Genomic DNA, 16,908 nt, shown 5'->3' with positions numbered 1-16,908 from the left:
GGACAGATGAATGGAGACAAAGTTATTACCCTTATGCAGAAACATTTGGATATACAGTTCGTACCACCCCCTTCCTGCTCCTGAGTCACAGAGAAGAGCTACCCTGAGAAGTCCACTCTTCAAAGGCCTACACTTATTTAGAAGCCACTCTCCCAGAAGGACACTGGCGTGAGACTGTCCCCTCCCACGGTCACTTAGTGCAGTGAATCAGAGAGGCAGGAAGATGCCAGGTCCTCTGGAAGCATTATGTGATGCCCACGGGCCTCTGGGAGTGGGGGGGCCATATCCAAAGCTGAATGGGGGAAAACCTTTTCAAATCAGTGCACCCCACACCCCTCAGATTAAAAGCCCTTGAGGCGATCCCAGGATACCCCATGAGCCTCAGCACCCCCGACTGTGCTGAACAGGGCAGGGAGTCTAGAAGACTTGTTTCTCCCCTTTCTTTGACTGTCCCTGGCTCCCACTTTGTGGAAACCTTTTCCCAGGACCCTAGCTTGACCTCGAGATCCCATCAGGGTCCCATTGGTCTGCAGCTCTGCACAGTGGAGTGTATCACAGAGCAGTGGCCTTGACTCTGCCCCTCATACAGCTGTGGGTGGGAAATCTTAAGAAAGCTCTAGAAGCTCTAGAAGCAATCAAGGAGTGACCTCCAGAGAGCCAAGTTAGGAGGAGTGAAATGAGTGGTCAACCTTCCACTTCCAGCACCAAGAATGCTGTTTTATTGAAAACCCATGCCTGCCATGTCTGAGCTCTGCAGCCTGTCACATCTTAGAGTGGAAGCAAAGAAGACAGTACCTGAGGGCAAAGATACTGAGATATCCTGTTTATTATAAAATGGAAAACACCTTCCATCTGTAAGCCCACCCAGCCAAGACACAGACAAGACACAGCACTCACTAGAGTTGGCAGGTGCACGCACACACGCGCACACGCACACACACCCATGCAGGCACACGCCCCAGCTTCTAGAGCTGACCCACAGACCTAACCGAGTCCCAGGGCCTTCACAGCCCACACTGCTATGGGGTACTGTCCTCCTCCTGGCGTCACCACCTCAGAGGAATCCGCATCCTCCCTTCTCTGCAGGACAAGGAAGGATCCAGACGCCCATCAAGAGGAGAAATGCCTTTGCCAGGAGGGACTCGGGCTGCCGGCTCCCGGCGCCATGCTCTTAAGTGCTAGGGCACGCCTCTCTTTTTAATAGCAGCACTCAAACGGGCTGGATGGGCCCTTCTCTTTGGGCGCTTGGAGACGGGCCTAAGCGTCCGGGGCCGGAGGGTCTGGAAAGCCATCTTCTACCTGTTGAACGTAGTGTCCCTGCACAGAGCCCATGTTAACTGCTGATCCAGAGGGCTTCCCACTGGGGCTAGCAGAGCTAGGCCTGAAAAAACCAAAGGCAGGGGGTGAGAACACACACGCGTCACCACGGAAACGGAGCCAAGCCCAGCACACGGCGGGCCCTGGCTCAGGCTCGTGGACCTCACCAACAGAGGAGGAAAACAAAGACCTCAGAAAGCCAGCATGCAGAAGGGGCGAGGGGCAGTGGACAGTGCAGCCCGTGGAGACGCACCTGAGGGGGCAACGGCCCACGCCCCGGCTACAGGCAGACACTGACCACACACATGGATGGACACCAGCTCTCTCAGGGTTTAGAAGGTCTGGACCTACATGACTCCATGACCCACACAAATGGTCTATAAACCTGGTATAAGAATTATGCCGAGTATTTTTCTAGTCTTCACTTTTCATGGCAGGGAGGGGCAGAGAGAGATACCAAAAGGAAGGAAAATGTAGAACATCTTTCCAGATGGGGTCCACTGACCAGACAACTAGCTCCCATGTACATTAACGAGGTGCTCTGTGAACGAAAGGATTCTGTGGTCAAAAAGCAAGAGAAGGGCTTGCGCAGAGTTCAACAGGCCTCCCAGCAGGGGGGGCCACCTAGACCCCATGCTGAGCAGCGTGACTCCCACAGCCCATCTCGGACACAGCGCGCCCCCAAGGCTGACCAGGAAACCCTTCTTTGGCAGAACCCTTGGGAAACACTGCTCCCTAAAAATACACCAATTTTCCCAGCCCCACTGAAACACCGACAAAACAAAGGCTACCGGTTTAAGGCTTATACTTTCTAAATACTCTCCCCAAGAATACAGCTGCCGCCTTTCCTAAACTGAGGGGACACAGGCGACTCTCGTTAGGTGAGCTTCCATATTCTAGATCTGCCTGTCACCAGACGCTGCTAAAACCTGCCTGTGGCAGCAGGGAACGCCAGCGTCTATTTATACTTGAAGCTGCCTTCTTTCTTCCAAATTATCCTCATTGTTCTGTGCTGCCATCCATGTTTATTTTTCTTACAGTTTTGTTGTTTGGGCCTATGTAAAAAACATGGTCAGAAAACAAACAAGAATAAGTGAAGCCAAGAGTAAAAACAGGAACAGAAAAGATGACAACATGGAAAAATTTCATAAAAATCCCTTTCTCTGGAAATGCAGTTGAAGTATGGAATTATGTGGCAGAGGAGGACTCGGCCTCGACGTCTAAGAACAATGAGCAGAGTGACTGCAGCAAGAACTCACAGAGACAGTGACCCGACTGGCAAGAGTCCTCAACTGGGCATGCCTGCGGAGGGACTTCATGGCACACTGGCGCTGTGCGGTTGGCTTCACACGGCTCTGCAAGCCTCCTGGGTCTGTGTTACTTATGTACCAACAGGTGGAATCTCCCACATGTAACAAGAGTCGACTGTACCAACCCTGGGGCCCACAGCCAGAGCATGTTGCCTGCCAACCCAGCACACTTCCTCAAGGGCTAAAAGGTCCAGAGAAGCAGAGGTTCTCTTGACTTACTAATATAGGAACTCAATCAGGAATTCCTACAAAGCCACCTCTGAACCAGCTAAGGGACCTGGGACAGTTGCTGGAGGCAGAGAAAGATACAGAGGAAGTAGAGAGAAGGGGCCAGTTGATCCCGCGTGAAGTGTGGCCCCACAAGTGCAGCAGTGACAAGTCCCGGCAGCGTCAGAGGCCAGTGCAGGGAGTGCGGCTCAGCAAAGGGAACCGACTCCCTCCCGGGGTCTGTGCCTCCTTGGCCAGTGAATCCTTTTCTGAAGTCCAGTGAGAAAGCTGTGAGCAGTCAGGGTCAGCCCCAATACTATTAAAATGTTAGCTAGTCCTTTTCCTTCCTTTCTAGAAAGCTCTCCCAAACCAGAGCCTTTATTACGATGATTCAAAGAAAAACCACTCCCCCAGTTCCTGACCCTCCTGTGGTGCGGTTAACTAGGACACGTGTGTCCCCGCACTGGGACTTCATGGACCCACTGGCCTAGCCCTCTGCTCTTCTCCCTGGGGCCCACAGACCCTCCTGGACCACCGCGTCCATCTACAGCAAGTGCTCAGCTACACAGCATCCAAGCCCAGGGCGTTTCTTTACCTGTAGGTCTGTGGCGACGGCACAGAGCCTCCTGAAGGAACATTCTGTTTACTGTCGGCAAAGTGGAAGCCCTTCATCTCCATCTGAGAGGACTGAAGAGACCAAGTGGCAAGCTGTCATTCGCTGGCCCTGGAGACAGCCTGGCCCTTGCTAAGCCACCCTGGGCATAGCCAGTGAGGGCCCCTGAGAATTTCCAGATAGAAATGTATCTTCTAAAGGAATCTGCATGCATTCCCCTCCACCTGGGCTTGAGGACTTGTCCTCAGAGGGAGAAGCCATTCCTGTATTTGTTCTTTGAGTTGGGCGGGGCCACACCGCCACAGGGCACTGACTGTGCTGTGACCACCACCTACCTCCCCCAGAGACGGTTAGCAGAGCCCCTTAGAAGAGCCCCTGGGGCTGGTGAGGAGTGCAGGCCCCTGGACCCCAGCCCTGGGAATGTGCTGTCAGGATCTCTAGAATTTGTGTGTAAAGCAGGCTCCACAGGTGCTACCTGGCCATTCTGATGCTCAGGTGCCAGCTGCACGTGCCGTCCTTGTGTAACACCCCCCCCGCGTGTTCACACTGCTGGCTTACACGCGAACCCAGGGGTTCTGAGAGGCCTTCAGGAATAGGAAATCAGTGGTCTGGTGAAGCCAGGAGCTTGTATCCCAGCCCTTTGGCATTTTCTGCCACAACAATGGTTCTCAAATAGCTAGAAAGGGTTGGGCCCTCCCCAGGACCTAGCAGGGAGTCATCCTTACCTCTCTGCTGGTGTTAAGGACCGAAGGCTGAGACCCAGGTGGAAGAATTCTTCGGGGGGCCCCAACAGAGAGGCTCTGCCCCTGCGGCAGCTGGATGGACTGTGGCAGAATCAGGGGCTGCTGCCCAGAGCCGTACCGTGGCAGAGGCAGCTGGGAGCCAGGCAGCGGCATTGTCAGCTGCTGGATGACAGGGACAGTTAGAAGGAATCGATGTTGGGGAGACAGCCGCCAACCACTGTTTACACGGACACCCGAGAGCAACCACATACTGCACTTCAGATTCTTATTTCCAAAGAATTAAAGTGAGGTCTTTGCCCAGTAGTGAAGATTCTGGATTTCTATTAGAGTACAGCAGAAGTCACCCCAGATTTGACACTCTCAGTGGTGGGGACAAATCTCATCTCTGGACATCAGCAGGTGGCAAGGAAACAACCGCAGGACCAGGCGGCACAGGGACAGTGTCAGTGCACCATGCCTGAGTCTGCAGAGGTCCTGTGCCCCAGCCCTCGCTGCTTTCATCCCACAAAAGGGTTCACTGAACACGCTACGCTGGGGAAGTGCCCAGACACTGCCAGACCCAGGAAATGGTGGTGGAAGTGCAGCTGAATACAGCAGCAGGGTGCCCAGAGTGCAACGTGCAAGCCGGAGGTAGGAGAGGAGTTAGGGGAGGCCAGGAAGGCTTCTTAGGGAGTAACATCCAGGCAAGCCCCCAAGGAGGAGGCTGGCAGAAGGCTCTCTCTGTATCCCTTCGTGCAGCACAAAAGGCAGGACTCATTGACTGTGCACCTCCAAAGGTGATAGAAAACAAGATGCAACTGGGTTCTGGGGTTTGGGGTTCCTGCAACCAAACTGGCGCCTCTTGAATCCCTTTGAAGTATATTACAACAGAAGAATACGGTGGGATGCCACTCTGAAGTCCAGAACCAGGTGCATGAGTGGTGGGCCTGGAGGCTCTCAGAACAGGGGACAAGGGTGGGCCACTTTCCGTCTCTCAGTCACGTTCCTCTTCATCTCCCTGCCATCGAGTCCACAGTGGAGGGTCAGAAGGATCTATTGGAATTGCATCACTGAGACGTGTGGCAGCCAGAGCCTCACATCCATACTCCTGCCTGCACACAACAGCGTGTGGGACAAAGATAAAGACAGCGCTGCCACTTCTGAGGCACTGGCTCAGGGTGTGGAGGAACCTGACCTGTGTTTTAAAGGGGCACCCTGGCTGCTGTGTGAAGATCAGAGTGCAGGGCCCAAGAGCAGAATTGGCGGGAGCTCCTGCAGCACCTGGGCAGGGTGGCAGGTGTGAGGCATGAGAGATGGCTGGATTCTGAATACCTTTCAAAGGAAGAGGAAATAGGACCTGCTGAGGGAGCAGACAGGCTGTGAGGGGAAGCAGGGCCCCAGCATGCCACAGACCGGACAATGAGAAGACCCGAGGAAACCATGCTTTGGACATAAAGTCTGCACATGGTAGGAGGTTTGAGGTGCCATGAGACACCACAGCACAGATCTGGGCAGCCTGCGGGATCTAGTTCAGGAGACAGATCTGGGCTGAAGATAGAAATCTGGGAAAATTGGAAGCCAGACATTTGAAGAGGATTTCGAGTCACAGAAAGAGGCCTGGGGACAGAGCCTGGGAGGCAAGGAGGCGACATCAACAGAGACCACGAAGAGGGCCTCAGGGAGGCGGCAGGAAGACCAGGAGTAGCATCCTGAGAGCTGAGCAACAAGCGCAGTCCAAAGGAGAAGGGATGACCTTGGGGTCCGATGCTGCTGATGGGCCAGCAGGAAGACAGTGAAGAGTAGACCATCAGATTCGGGAACACGGCCTTTCCTGGTGTCCTTAAAAGAAGTTTTATTTTTAAAGGGAACAATAAGGTGGCTGAGAATGTAATCAGGAGGACCCCCATCCTGAGGGTGGTCCTCCTGCACGTTTGAACACTGAAAGGACATCTGACACAGGAGAAGTAGGAGACTTGCGGAGCAGTGCCCCAGAGAGGGCAGGACAGAGGGCCGCGGAGGGGCAGCAGGGCCCCCAAGCACGGCCAGACCACCCTTGTGGAAGGAGAGGGGCAGTGGGAGCTTGCACAAGTTCTTTCCTTTTTATTGGTTATGTTTCCTTGGTAACACTGGAAGCAAGATCATGGTAGGAGTAGAAGGCGCTGAGGTTGGAGCTCCAAGTCTGAAACTGCTGCGAGGAGGGTGGGGACTGACTGAACTAGGCGCAGGCGGGCACCCAGACCCCCGGAGGGAGTTGGGCCGACAGGGCACAGGTGGATTCAACCCGAGCTGCGTCTGGACAGGGTGTTTCTTCCCAGCAGACAGCTGCAGCAGCGGTAGGGCTGGATTTACCCAAGGTGGACACAGTGCGTGGAGGGCTGGGGGTGTACCAATGCAAAGGAGTGGCTCCACTCACTAGGGCAAGGAAGAAAGTGGGTCCTTAAGTGTTAAGTGCTGCAAAAGCAGGCCTAGAGCTGACACGCTAGACACAGTGAGTCAGAAAAGTCAGAGGTGATGACTGGGCAGGATCCTTAAGCTGGAGATGGCAGCAGAGGTGACAGCCCAGTCCAGACGGGACTGTGAGCAGAGAGCATGGTGCAAGGAGACCTGGTTGTGGGGGGACGGACACCTGAGGCATCACCTACACAGACACAGAATCCAGCGAGAACTAGGACAGGAGCTGTGTTGGAGAGACCATGTTGCGGGCCAAAGGACTGGAGGTCCTTCCTACAGTATGCAGGTCAGCCAAGAGGCAAATGGAAGGGACCAACAGGCATGAAGGAACGAGACCTAGTGTTTTGGAGTAGGAGTGACGGCATTCCTGACCTGTGGGAGCTGCGAGTCCAGCAACTGGGAGGCGCCCAGACTGGCCGCCTGGCTGAGCTGACCCTCGTAGACCAGGGCTTGGTTTCCACTCATGGGCTGGTAGGGTGAGCCAGACTGGGGCTTCACCATCTCTAAGGGCTGCATTCCTGGGAACGCCGAGTATGGAGGCTTCAAGGCTGTGCCTCCAGAGAGAATCATGGTGCTGGGCGGTGACAGGCTGGGGTGCATGTACACCTGAGATCTGTAAAAGGCAGACAGATGGTTGGGGTCAGGGGTGTGAGTACACCAGTGATCACACATACAGGCGTGCACCAGAATGTCCCAGGGGCTTACCAGAACACAGACTGCTGGCCCAGACCCCAGAGCTTCTGACTCAGAAGGTCTGGGACAGGCCCAAGAATCTGCATTTATGACAAGCTCCTACGTTGGGCTGCTGTTGCTAGTCTGGGAACGCACAGTTCGCACACCAGTGGATTAACTAAATGGACACATCCAGGCTGTGCAAGGCGATGCCAAAGGCACAGGACATCAGACACACTACAAGAGCAGGCCAAAGGTGGGGGGAGGTGGGAGGAAGGGTCAGGGATGGGCTGGATGACATGGGACGTGCAGGTCAGGCCCACGGCCTCTGCTACAGCACGATAGTAAGGAATTGCAAAGTGACGGTTCACCATACTCCCAACCTACCCCGAAACAGAAGCACAGAGCAACAGTAGAACGAAGAACAAATCTACAGGCCACAGTGGTATGACTCCCTGGTTGTGAGCTGCCAGCCCCCCTAGTCCCTGTGTCTCACCTGAAGGGCTGTAAAGAGCTGAAGATCTCCTGAGACTGGGAGACAGGGAGCCCACCCCTCAGTCCCAGCTGGGCTTGAGCCTGCAGAGACGTGTGAAGAGAGATTGGGATCTGCTGGGCAGCGGCAGCCTGTGGAAGGGATGCCAGGCACGTAACTGCAGTGCCCTCCTCACTGGTTCCCCACCTCCCAACTCCCCGGGCCCCTCTCCACGTGGCAGCTGGAACACCGCACAAAACGTGAATTTGAGCATGTTCCTTCCTGTGCTTCCCCTGCTCTTGGGAAAAAGCAAAACATTGCAGCAATCCTAAACCATGGGGTAGTACTATACTGGGTTCTGTACAGCAACAAAAATGAATCCTAGCTACAATAATCAACAGAGGGAGTTTTCGTAAACATAAGGGCAAGTGGAAAACGCACATGAAGGAGAACATGTGCAGTGTAATCCAGTTACATGGAAACCAAACTCTTGCAAAATGGAACAGTACTATATTTAAGAGCATTTTTTAAAAAGAGGTCAGGAGAGGCCGAGTCCTCTGTCCTGAATCTGGACCTCAAACATTGCCCCTGCCAGAGCCTCACCATCCTGGCCTGCAGGGGCTGGGCCATCTGGAAGGCCCTACACCAACGTCAGAAAGGAGACTTCCAGAAATCATCCCCTTACAGCATAAAAATATGCCAATCTTGTGAAAAAACGAACACCTGCTCACTTCTAAAACTACCTCTTTCTACTGAATCCATGCCTGGAGTCTAGGCCTTTCCTCTCTTCATCAGAAGGATACCTGATTACCAAAGAGAATTCATTACAGTGAATTCCCCAGCTAAGATACAGAGAGCAGAAGTCTGAGAAAGGGAAACTAAGTAGAGTCTGGAACACTGAGTGCCAATCCTTTTCCTTCTCTCTCATGTATTTGTTCAATGAACATTTACTGGCTGCCATGGTGTGCCAGGTGCTGGGCATTACATGTGAGGGATACAGAAAATGAAGAAATAAAGAGTATGTCGTGTGCGGCAGCCCCCATCCTCCACCAGGCCACCTGGCTTGCTGTTGTCACCTGTTGGTAACTCTGCTGCTGAGGTATCGTTTGAGGAACCAGCCGGGGCTGACTTGCAAACACATGGCCATCCAGATACAGAGGCGGCAGGTGGTTGCCTGGAAACAGAATCCGAGAGGAGGCACAATAGGATCACGTCTCACTGTTACTGAATGTCCCTTTGGGGGACACTCTACGTGGGAACACTTTCCTGGGGAACGGGTGGGAGAGAGGCAGTGCGCACAGAGCTGGTTCAGACTGACTCCTGGCCCTGTGCTTGCAGCACCACACCCTTGTGACACACCCGATGCACCCACAGGAAACCTGGGGAGGCGGCAGCACCAGGGTCCAGGAGGAGGGGGCGGGCTCCAGTCTACCCTTCCCGCCTAACCATTCTCCCACTGCTGCACACTCAGGAGGGGCTTCACTGCAATTGAGGGCTGCTGTGGTCTCTCAGTCACTCTCCTCTTCATCTCCCTGCTATTGGGTCCACAGTGGAGGGTCAGAAGGATCTATTGGAACTGCATCACTGAGACTTTGGCAACTGTGCCCTCAAAATGCCCACCTTCTCCCTTGGGGAAACAACACAGCAATAAGAACAGCTACCACTTACTGAGGCCTCGACTGATACAGAGCATTTTCCAGGTACAACAACGTCATTCCCCCATGTCCCCCAGCCCGCTCTTATTTTACAGAGGAGGGATCAGTAACTAAAAGCACTGAGCTGCTTAGGCCAAGGCAACACAGCAGGAAACGCAGGCTATCTGCACCATGTAGGAAACTAGGGCCACGCAGCCTAGACATACAGCTGCCTTCTACACACCCCTTAAGTCAAGGTAGGGGGTGTAGGGGTGCTTAGGACTGTCAGTCCAAGGTTTCTCTTAGAAGTGAATGGAGAAGGCTCCCGAGCTGGCAGGGTACGGGGTGAGCTACCTGGAAGAGAAGCAGAGGGTGCTACAGAAGCCACGGGCATGGGCGGCATGGAAACCCCACCGAAAGCGCTGTAGTTGACTCCACTGGAGGCTCCCACAGAGGACGGGGGCTGGATGCCCGAGCCGGCACCTCCGGGAGAGCTCTGCTCCGGCAAACTGGGTGAGTTTTCCCAAGCCTTGCGTGCAGACTCCATCTTCAAGTGAGGGGAGGAATGAAAATTACTACCAGGGAGGCAGTGGACAGCACAAACCTAAGCTGTGGGGGGGGGCTGCTCACTCCCACCTCTTCACCAGCGAAGGCACCCATGTGGCTTGCGCCTAGCTCAGGGCTGGCCTTACCTTCAGAGTGAGGTCGGCGGTGGGGAAGGACATTTGGGAGAGGCCGATGGCCCTCTGGATGTGATGGTCGCGCCGGAGGATGGGAATGCTCTGTGTTAACCCGGCCTGGAGTAGGAAATGAAACCATGGAATACGACGGCGGCCAGAGGAAACCATCCGGCACATCAAATGTCAAAATGCACCTCCAGGTTTAGCCACATGCACTTGAGATCATCAAGATGAAGCAGCTGGCAACACAGATCACAGTTTATCTCCTCCAAGTAGCTGCCTTCATCAAGACCTAAGACACAAGTCTGTGGAGCCCCCACACCTGCATCCCATGGAGGGCTCCAGCCAGGTAGAAATGTCTCCTCCACATAAGGATTACTGGCTCCCAGCACCCTAGCTTGGAGATACCCAGGTCCTGTCTCAGTGCCACCCCAGAACTGCAAAAACAAGGTCCCTGGTAACGTATGTTCAGAAATGCAACTGCTCGACCCTCCTCTCACAGACACCAGCATCTATCACTCTGCACATCACAGGGATCCGATAAATCTCAAGAGTGCAGAAACCTGCCTCATGCAGCAACGTACCTCAGAACTTGGAAGACTGTAGAATCAAAGAATGCCAGGTAAACCAGACCCTAGGAATATCCCTATAATATCCCATTTTAAGGTCACAGAACCAGGGCTTGGAACATTTAAGCAATTTGCCTGAGTACATGTGACTAGCTAGAGACACGGCCACAACTCAAACTCAGACCTGCCTCCTCAGAAGCTGGCGTTGGCCCACCTTCTCGGGCCTCAGCACCGCACAGGGCTCTCTTTACACCAGGGTCTGCCAGCAGAGGGGACAAGAGGGCTGGGCGTGGAAGTGCAGACTTACGTTACTGGCCAATGCATCCTGAAGTTTGACAACTGGATTCCCTGCAGGCCCAGAGGCAGAACCAGGTGGCAAGCTGAAATCAGAGTCCTGAAAAAAGGAGAACAGAGCCCACTGAAATCATCCTGACTCCCCTTTTGGCAGAGATTCACACTACTTTGATCCACAGTCTCAGCAACTCAAAGAATCCACTAAGCAGCATTTACTGTATGAACAAAATGGGCCAGATGGTTCCCAACAGCACCAGAGAAAGAATGTCCCCCCCATCCTCTCTCCCTGCGCTCTGCTCATGCCGAGTGTCCAACCTGTCAGAGACAATGAAGATCACCCGCCCGCTCAGCCTGAGAACCTGGCTGGTGTCAGTGGAGAAATCTAGAGGGCCGCCAGAAGCACATCCCGCCCACGACCACACACCAACACACCCCACTGGAGCCTTGCTCAGCTCTCATCTCCTGGCTCATTCTAGGAGACAGCCCCATCTAAGACCCCGGCCCTCCCTCTCCAAATACCAAAAAAAAGGGGGGATCAAAGCCTCACTTTTGGATTGACTCCAAACTCGATAGGCGGTACCGGCAGCACAGAGTCCACGTGAATCTCCACCCCGTTAACGGGCGGGACCACAGCCCCCGGCAGCCGTTCAGTCCCCTCGGAGCCCTTCCTGTTTTTCAGAGAACGCTCATTGCCAATGGGTCCCGGTCTGTGCTCCTTGCTCTGTCCTGAGCCTTGTTCTGAATCCTTGATGAGAAAGGAGAGAGGCTGAGAAACACAGACTGGAAGGACCCAGGCTCTAGCTTCTAAGCACCCAGCAATCAGGGAAAGGACAAAAAAGAGCCCCCTGCCTAGGACCTGGCTCCCGGGAACAGGCCTCCCAGGTTACCTTTTGCTCAGACTGTTTCTGAGCCTGCTCCTTGCGGCTGTCAGCCTTGGGCTCCAGGCTGGGCCCGCTCATCTCCTCTGGCTTCAGAGCGCCGTATGGCGAACTGCGCTGCGAGGACGTTGCAGATGACTCACGAGACTCAGCGCTCAAGTCAACGCCACTGTCTCCCTGGCTGCTCTTAAAACCCTGTTGTGCAAGGCACAAAGTGGGTTAGAGTCCTGACCCCCAAACTCCAAAATGTGACCTCCAACCAGCGAGACCAAGCGTGGTGCCCCAACACATGTGCCCCAGATGGAAAACACACCAACCTGCCCAAGCCCATGATCACGTGATGCAGCGAGCTCTGGGCCAGGACTGCCTGACTCCTGCATGTGACAGTCTCAAGGAGAGGCCCTCAGTGCTCGCCCCCCAAGGTGGGTGTTCCCTGCAAATCCCCTCCCGTCTGCCCTCTCACATAGGCACCTCACACAGATCAAAAACCTCAGTGATCGGGAGGACCAGCAACAAGCCAGGGCCCATGGAAACGGCTTCTGCTCACGGCTCAACCACCGCGGCCCTGGGAGAGCTCAGGCAGGTGGCCACACGGACAGTGTGCGCATGTACCCAGCAGCTGAGCAGCACACGACCTCTTACCTCAGCTGAGCCAGACTCGGTGCTGCTGAAGGCAGTGGCAGCTTTGGTCCAGGAGTCGCTGGCCGAGGCCTGAATGGGAAGGGCTGCAAGGAGGAGGAAGACAGAGTTGGGGCATCTGAGAGCAACACCCAGGCTGGAAATGCAAGCCTAGGTATAGCTCACCAACCCAGGTCCCCTACCCGCCCTCCTGCCCTGAAAACAACATGCACGTGAGCAGATCTGATGCACAGACGCTGGTCCGATAGCTTGACCCGACCTTCCAACACCCTCAGACAGATTTCAATAACCATGTTTCTCACCATTCCATCAGTTACACGCCCTCATAAACATATCAGTGACTTTTCATTCACTCCATTGAGAGGTCTTGCTACCTCTGTTGTGGAGAAGCTCTCCCTTCAGCCAACTGTTTCTAAAAGCTAGCAGTTCCCACCAGGTGTCTGAAAGCTCCAAGCCCACAGACCACTGAGATTCCAACAAAAGCTGTGGACCCTGCACATATGCACAAAAACTTAAGTGCTGCTCTGCAATCCAGGAACCCTCTGAAGCACCCACGGGCCCCTGACCTAGGGAACCGACCAGCCGCCACAGAGCCCTGGAGGGGAAGGCCTGACGACAGAGGGTGACCCTGAGTCTAGTTCTGCTCTGCCTGACCACCTGGCAGGTATGCATTTTGGACCAACATACCCATTATACACACACAATACCAAATTTACTGATACCAGTATTTTATTAAAAGATACCATACTTTGCAGAGTTGAGTACTTCCCTGTGTTATTTTGAAATGTGTTGTAACCAAGGTCTTCACCAGGAATATGAGGAATATGAGAATCAAGAACTCAAACCCCGGATCCTGGGGGTTTGCCGTACAGCACTAGGGCTGAGTCACTGCATTCCGGGAGCCTCAGCTGCTTTATATAAAAATAACCTGGAAACGGATAATTCCCCGAAGCTTGCCCTGCATGCTGTACATGTCCTTGTTTTACTCATCTGTGTACCCTGCAGGGCCCTGCCCAAATTCAGAATTCAAGAATCTGCTCGATTAAAATGGTTTTGTATTTTAAAAGGAAAAGTTAACAGAAAAATAGCATCAGATATGAAATTTTCTTTACAAAGGATTCAAGGAAACAAATTTTCCAAAAAGTAAAATCCACTGTACTCTGGTCACAAGTCTGTCTAAGAGAACGTTTAGGGAGGAGCAGACAGAACCTTCCTCCTGGGTTAGAAAAGGGTACCTAGCCCAGACAGGAAAGCTTCCAGACCTATTCCCGTACCCAGCCGCCATCTGCGGCTCTTCCACAAGGGAAGAAAAACAGTGACCAGTGTGGGCAAAGGGTCAAGACAACTCCTCGAGGGGCCTTAGGGGGACAGAACATATGGAATGCTCTGCTCTTCCACCAAATCTGGGCGGGAAAAGTTACCATCTCTTCAGGAGCTATAGCGCCAAGTAGCACGGAGACGGCGTCTGACACCCTGGGCTCAGTCAAGGGAGCTGAGAAGCAGGTGACGCTCCCTGTATCATCAGGGCCCCTGCGGCAGGGTGCTCCTGAAGAAGAGACCCTGGGTCTGGGAGATGGCGACGGGCCAAGCAGTAAGCCCCACACCAAACCCTTACCCTGGCTGCTGCTCTCCCAGATCTCAGTGCCCAGGCTGCTGCCAGGCAGAGTTGCATCACCTTGCTCCAGGCACAAGCTGTTTTGCTTTTTAGCAAACCGAGGCGGTATACGGGAGGAGAGACCCCGACTTTTGACAGGCACCTAAGGAGAGAAAAGGAATGTAGTACAGCCTGCTGTTAGGCATGAACAAGGACACATTTGAGCATCCCAGACACCAAAACCCCGCCTCCCGAGAGGGCCCCAGATGCTAGAATGCTCCAACGCCAGCCCACCACAGTGCTGGCCAAAGCACCCGGGACAGCCGACGAGCCAACAGACTGGGACTGACCACCACTAACAAGGCACGTATGCAGGGTTCAGCTCTGACAGCGTCTGAGTGCTGGGACCCCAACTCTCGTGACTCCCAGGGGGACGAGTCAGCGGAAGGAGGATGGAATAGAGGGCTGATGGAGGTCTACACCCCGTCAGCCACATTTCTGCTGCTGGCACCCTCTTTAAGAACAAGCGCAGCACCATCTATGCCCACAGGACACAGGGACAGTGGGTGCTTGGTAGACGGTGCATGGTTAATAAATACCCCTTTCTCACTCTCCTCTCTCTTGGACTTAACTCAGAAACCCCTAGTCTCTCTGGCTCCGGGTTTCCCTCTGCGCCAGCCTGCGGCCCACGACCCACACCTGCACGGCTTGCTCCTTCTTCCTCCTTTCTTCCTCCAGCAGGCGGCGCTGCTTCTTGGTCAGGACTTCAATGAAACCTTCACCCACCGCAGAGCCCACTTCACTCTCCTCCCCAGGGCTGGACCCGCAATTTTCAACGATGGCACCTAAACCGAGATTTCACAAAAAGGGACAGTGTTTCCTTTCCTCAGAAGCCAAGAATAACCCAACCCCTCAGGCACCTGCTTTCTAAGGAAGGGCTCACTCCGAAGGCCAGGCAATCCCTGGCTTGATACCTCCGAGGAGCTGAGGATGGCTCACCAGGGTGTATGGAAATCTGGCTGTGATTTCTACCCGCTCCATGCCCCCCTCTAGCGCTGTCACGTCAGATCAAAGAGGCTGGATAGTGCTAGTTACGAAAACAGTCTTGAGAGACAGATGTACTTAAGTCCCAGCTCTGCTCCTAACCAGCTGTGTTGGCCTTGGACAAACCTCTCAACCTCTCTGGGCCTCGGGTTCCTTCCCTTTAAAATTGGGACACCACAGGGCTGTTGTGGGGGTTCAGCAAGGCTGTGAGCAACAGGAGGGCAGGAATCATATCTGTTCTGCTCAGCACTGTGGCACCAGACTTAACCTTAGGGCGAAGACACTCATTGAAAAGGGAACAGCAATGTGCAGAGGCTGCTGGGGCCCTGGGTTCGACCTGGGTGCTTCCTCCCGCTGAAGATGTGAGGCGACAGACTCACTTCCATAGCTGAGGTCAAACTGCGCCATGGCCTCTCCCTGCTCGCCTGCCCTCTGAGCAGCCAGCTTGGCCTCCTCTGCCTTCTCACAGGTGGCTTCTGGGGTGTCAGAGGCAGCATGGGCTGCCCGCTCCAGGCTGTAGTGACCGCTCCCACTGCTGCAGCCCAGGCTTCCAGGCAGGACCTCGTCTGGGGCCCTATGAAGGGAGGAAGGAGGCCTTGTTAGCTCAGAAGCGACCCGAGGCCAGGAGGTAGAGGAGAAGGCTGCACGCACACAGCATGCACGCACACTCACACAGACTCACGCAGGGCCCTGACGCGTGCCCACGTCCCCCCACCACACCTGTCACTCAGCAGGGGCTGCACGCCAGCAGCGGTGCATCACGTGCAAGCCCACATGGAAGGCCACCCCCAGACCAGCACCACAGCAGAGCTCTGCCTCTCACAGGGGAAATAGCCCTTTCCCTGGCCCCTTTCCAGGGCTCAGTACTTCTGTTCTTTCCCACGGTGTGCCATACTCGCAGGGCTATAGCAAGGAGAGAACAGAGCAGGAAAGCTTAAAACAGAACCCCAGCACGAAGCCAGGCCTGGGGCTCTTGGGCAAAAATCAAAAGCAAAGCCAAGTCTCGGCAACCTGGGGCCTGGGAAGCTAGGCTAAACTGACATCCCAAACTGTCCTGTGGCTCCTTCTTTGGGGTATGACTTAATTACACCCCAGGTTTCTGTGCCCTGGATTTTGAGGTTGGGAGGTGGGGAGCGGACTTTCTGCGCATGCTGCCATGCAGTCCACGAGATCAGGGAGGCTGGCTGCGTGAGCCCCTCCTTGGCTCCAGAGCAGCCTGAGGACAGGGAGCTGACACTGAGCGCAGACCATCCACCACAGAGCCTCTCACTGCAGTCAAGATGCTCGCCAGGCATCAGGCAGCCCAGTCCCCTATACTTCCGCCCAGCTCCTGCCACGCGCAGTGGCAATCCCTGGGCAGTGCTGCGTCTGCACAGAAGCAGAGCCGTTCAGGGAGGAACCATCTCTGCGGGGCCGGAGGCCACCAATGCCCCACCAGGATGTGGTCTGGCAGCAGCCCTGGGGCAGGCGGACCTGGTGGCCTGACTGGGGCCCACCAGTGCCCTGCACAGGTAATGCCCTCTTGCTGCAGCAGCCCCTTGGGGGACTCCAAGAACACATGGAGGCTAAACTCCTGGGACAGATGCCAGCAGCCACCACAGGAGGACCACTGCAGTGAGGATTCTAATTTTGGTTTCAAGGCACAACAAGAACAACACAACACCACAAGAGAAGCAGACAAGCAGTGCAAGAGCAAGTGATGGAGATGCTCACACACAACAGCCTTGGGGGGCAGTGGCCCTTCTGGAGCACGAGAGGGAGAGAGTTGAGGGCACCTGACACATGGTAGGACATGCATGCATGGCGTGCTGC

At 54.7% G+C, this 16,908-nt stretch overlaps 1 protein-coding gene and 2 non-coding genes across 9 annotated transcripts in view; all 3 read right to left on the bottom strand.

Annotated features, from left to right (window-relative positions):
* PRRC2B (proline rich coiled-coil 2B) overlaps positions 1-16,908 on the bottom strand; it is a 92,340-nt gene that overhangs the window by 4,417 nt on the left and 71,015 nt on the right. For 2 of the 7 annotated variants that reach the window (XM_036913522.2, XM_036913523.2), the window contains exons 17-31: positions 15,477-15,670; positions 14,752-14,897; positions 14,074-14,215; positions 12,462-12,544; positions 11,829-12,014; positions 11,489-11,686; positions 10,955-11,041; positions 10,091-10,195; positions 9,753-9,945; positions 8,841-8,938; positions 7,789-7,916; positions 6,993-7,233; positions 4,173-4,352; positions 3,430-3,521; positions 1,300-1,381 (exon numbers count right to left, since the gene is read on the bottom strand). In XM_036913522.2, the coding sequence (XP_036769417.2) occupies positions 1,300-1,381; positions 3,430-3,521; positions 4,173-4,352; positions 6,993-7,233; positions 7,789-7,916; positions 8,841-8,938; positions 9,753-9,945; positions 10,091-10,195; positions 10,955-11,041; positions 11,489-11,686; positions 11,829-12,014; positions 12,462-12,544; positions 14,074-14,215; positions 14,752-14,897; positions 15,477-15,670 (2,155 nt within the window). Of the gene's footprint in view, positions 1-1,299; positions 1,382-3,429; positions 3,522-4,172; positions 4,353-5,364; positions 5,502-6,992; positions 7,234-7,788; positions 7,917-8,840; positions 8,939-9,752; positions 9,946-10,090; positions 10,196-10,954; positions 11,042-11,488; positions 11,687-11,828; positions 12,015-12,461; positions 12,545-14,073; positions 14,216-14,751; positions 14,898-15,476; positions 15,671-16,908 lie in introns of those variants that run through there. The other 5 variants (XM_036913528.2, XM_036913531.2, XM_036913524.2 and 2 more) reach the window with 4 other exon arrangements.
* Positions 5,160-5,245, bottom strand: LOC118926716 (small nucleolar RNA SNORD62). Its single transcript, XR_005030594.1, has one exon. It is a non-coding gene; the product is annotated as a small nucleolar RNA SNORD62 (small nucleolar RNA).
* Positions 9,269-9,354, bottom strand: LOC118926715 (small nucleolar RNA SNORD62). The gene has a single exon (XR_005030593.2). It is a non-coding gene; the product is annotated as a small nucleolar RNA SNORD62 (small nucleolar RNA).

This window comes from Manis pentadactyla, chromosome 3 (genome assembly GCF_030020395.1).
Source record: "Manis pentadactyla isolate mManPen7 chromosome 3, mManPen7.hap1, whole genome shotgun sequence".
NCBI lineage: Eukaryota > Metazoa > Chordata > Mammalia > Pholidota > Manidae > Manis > Manis pentadactyla.
The sequence above is the reverse complement of the archived record's forward strand: the minus strand, read 5'-3'. Positions and strand labels throughout refer to the sequence as shown.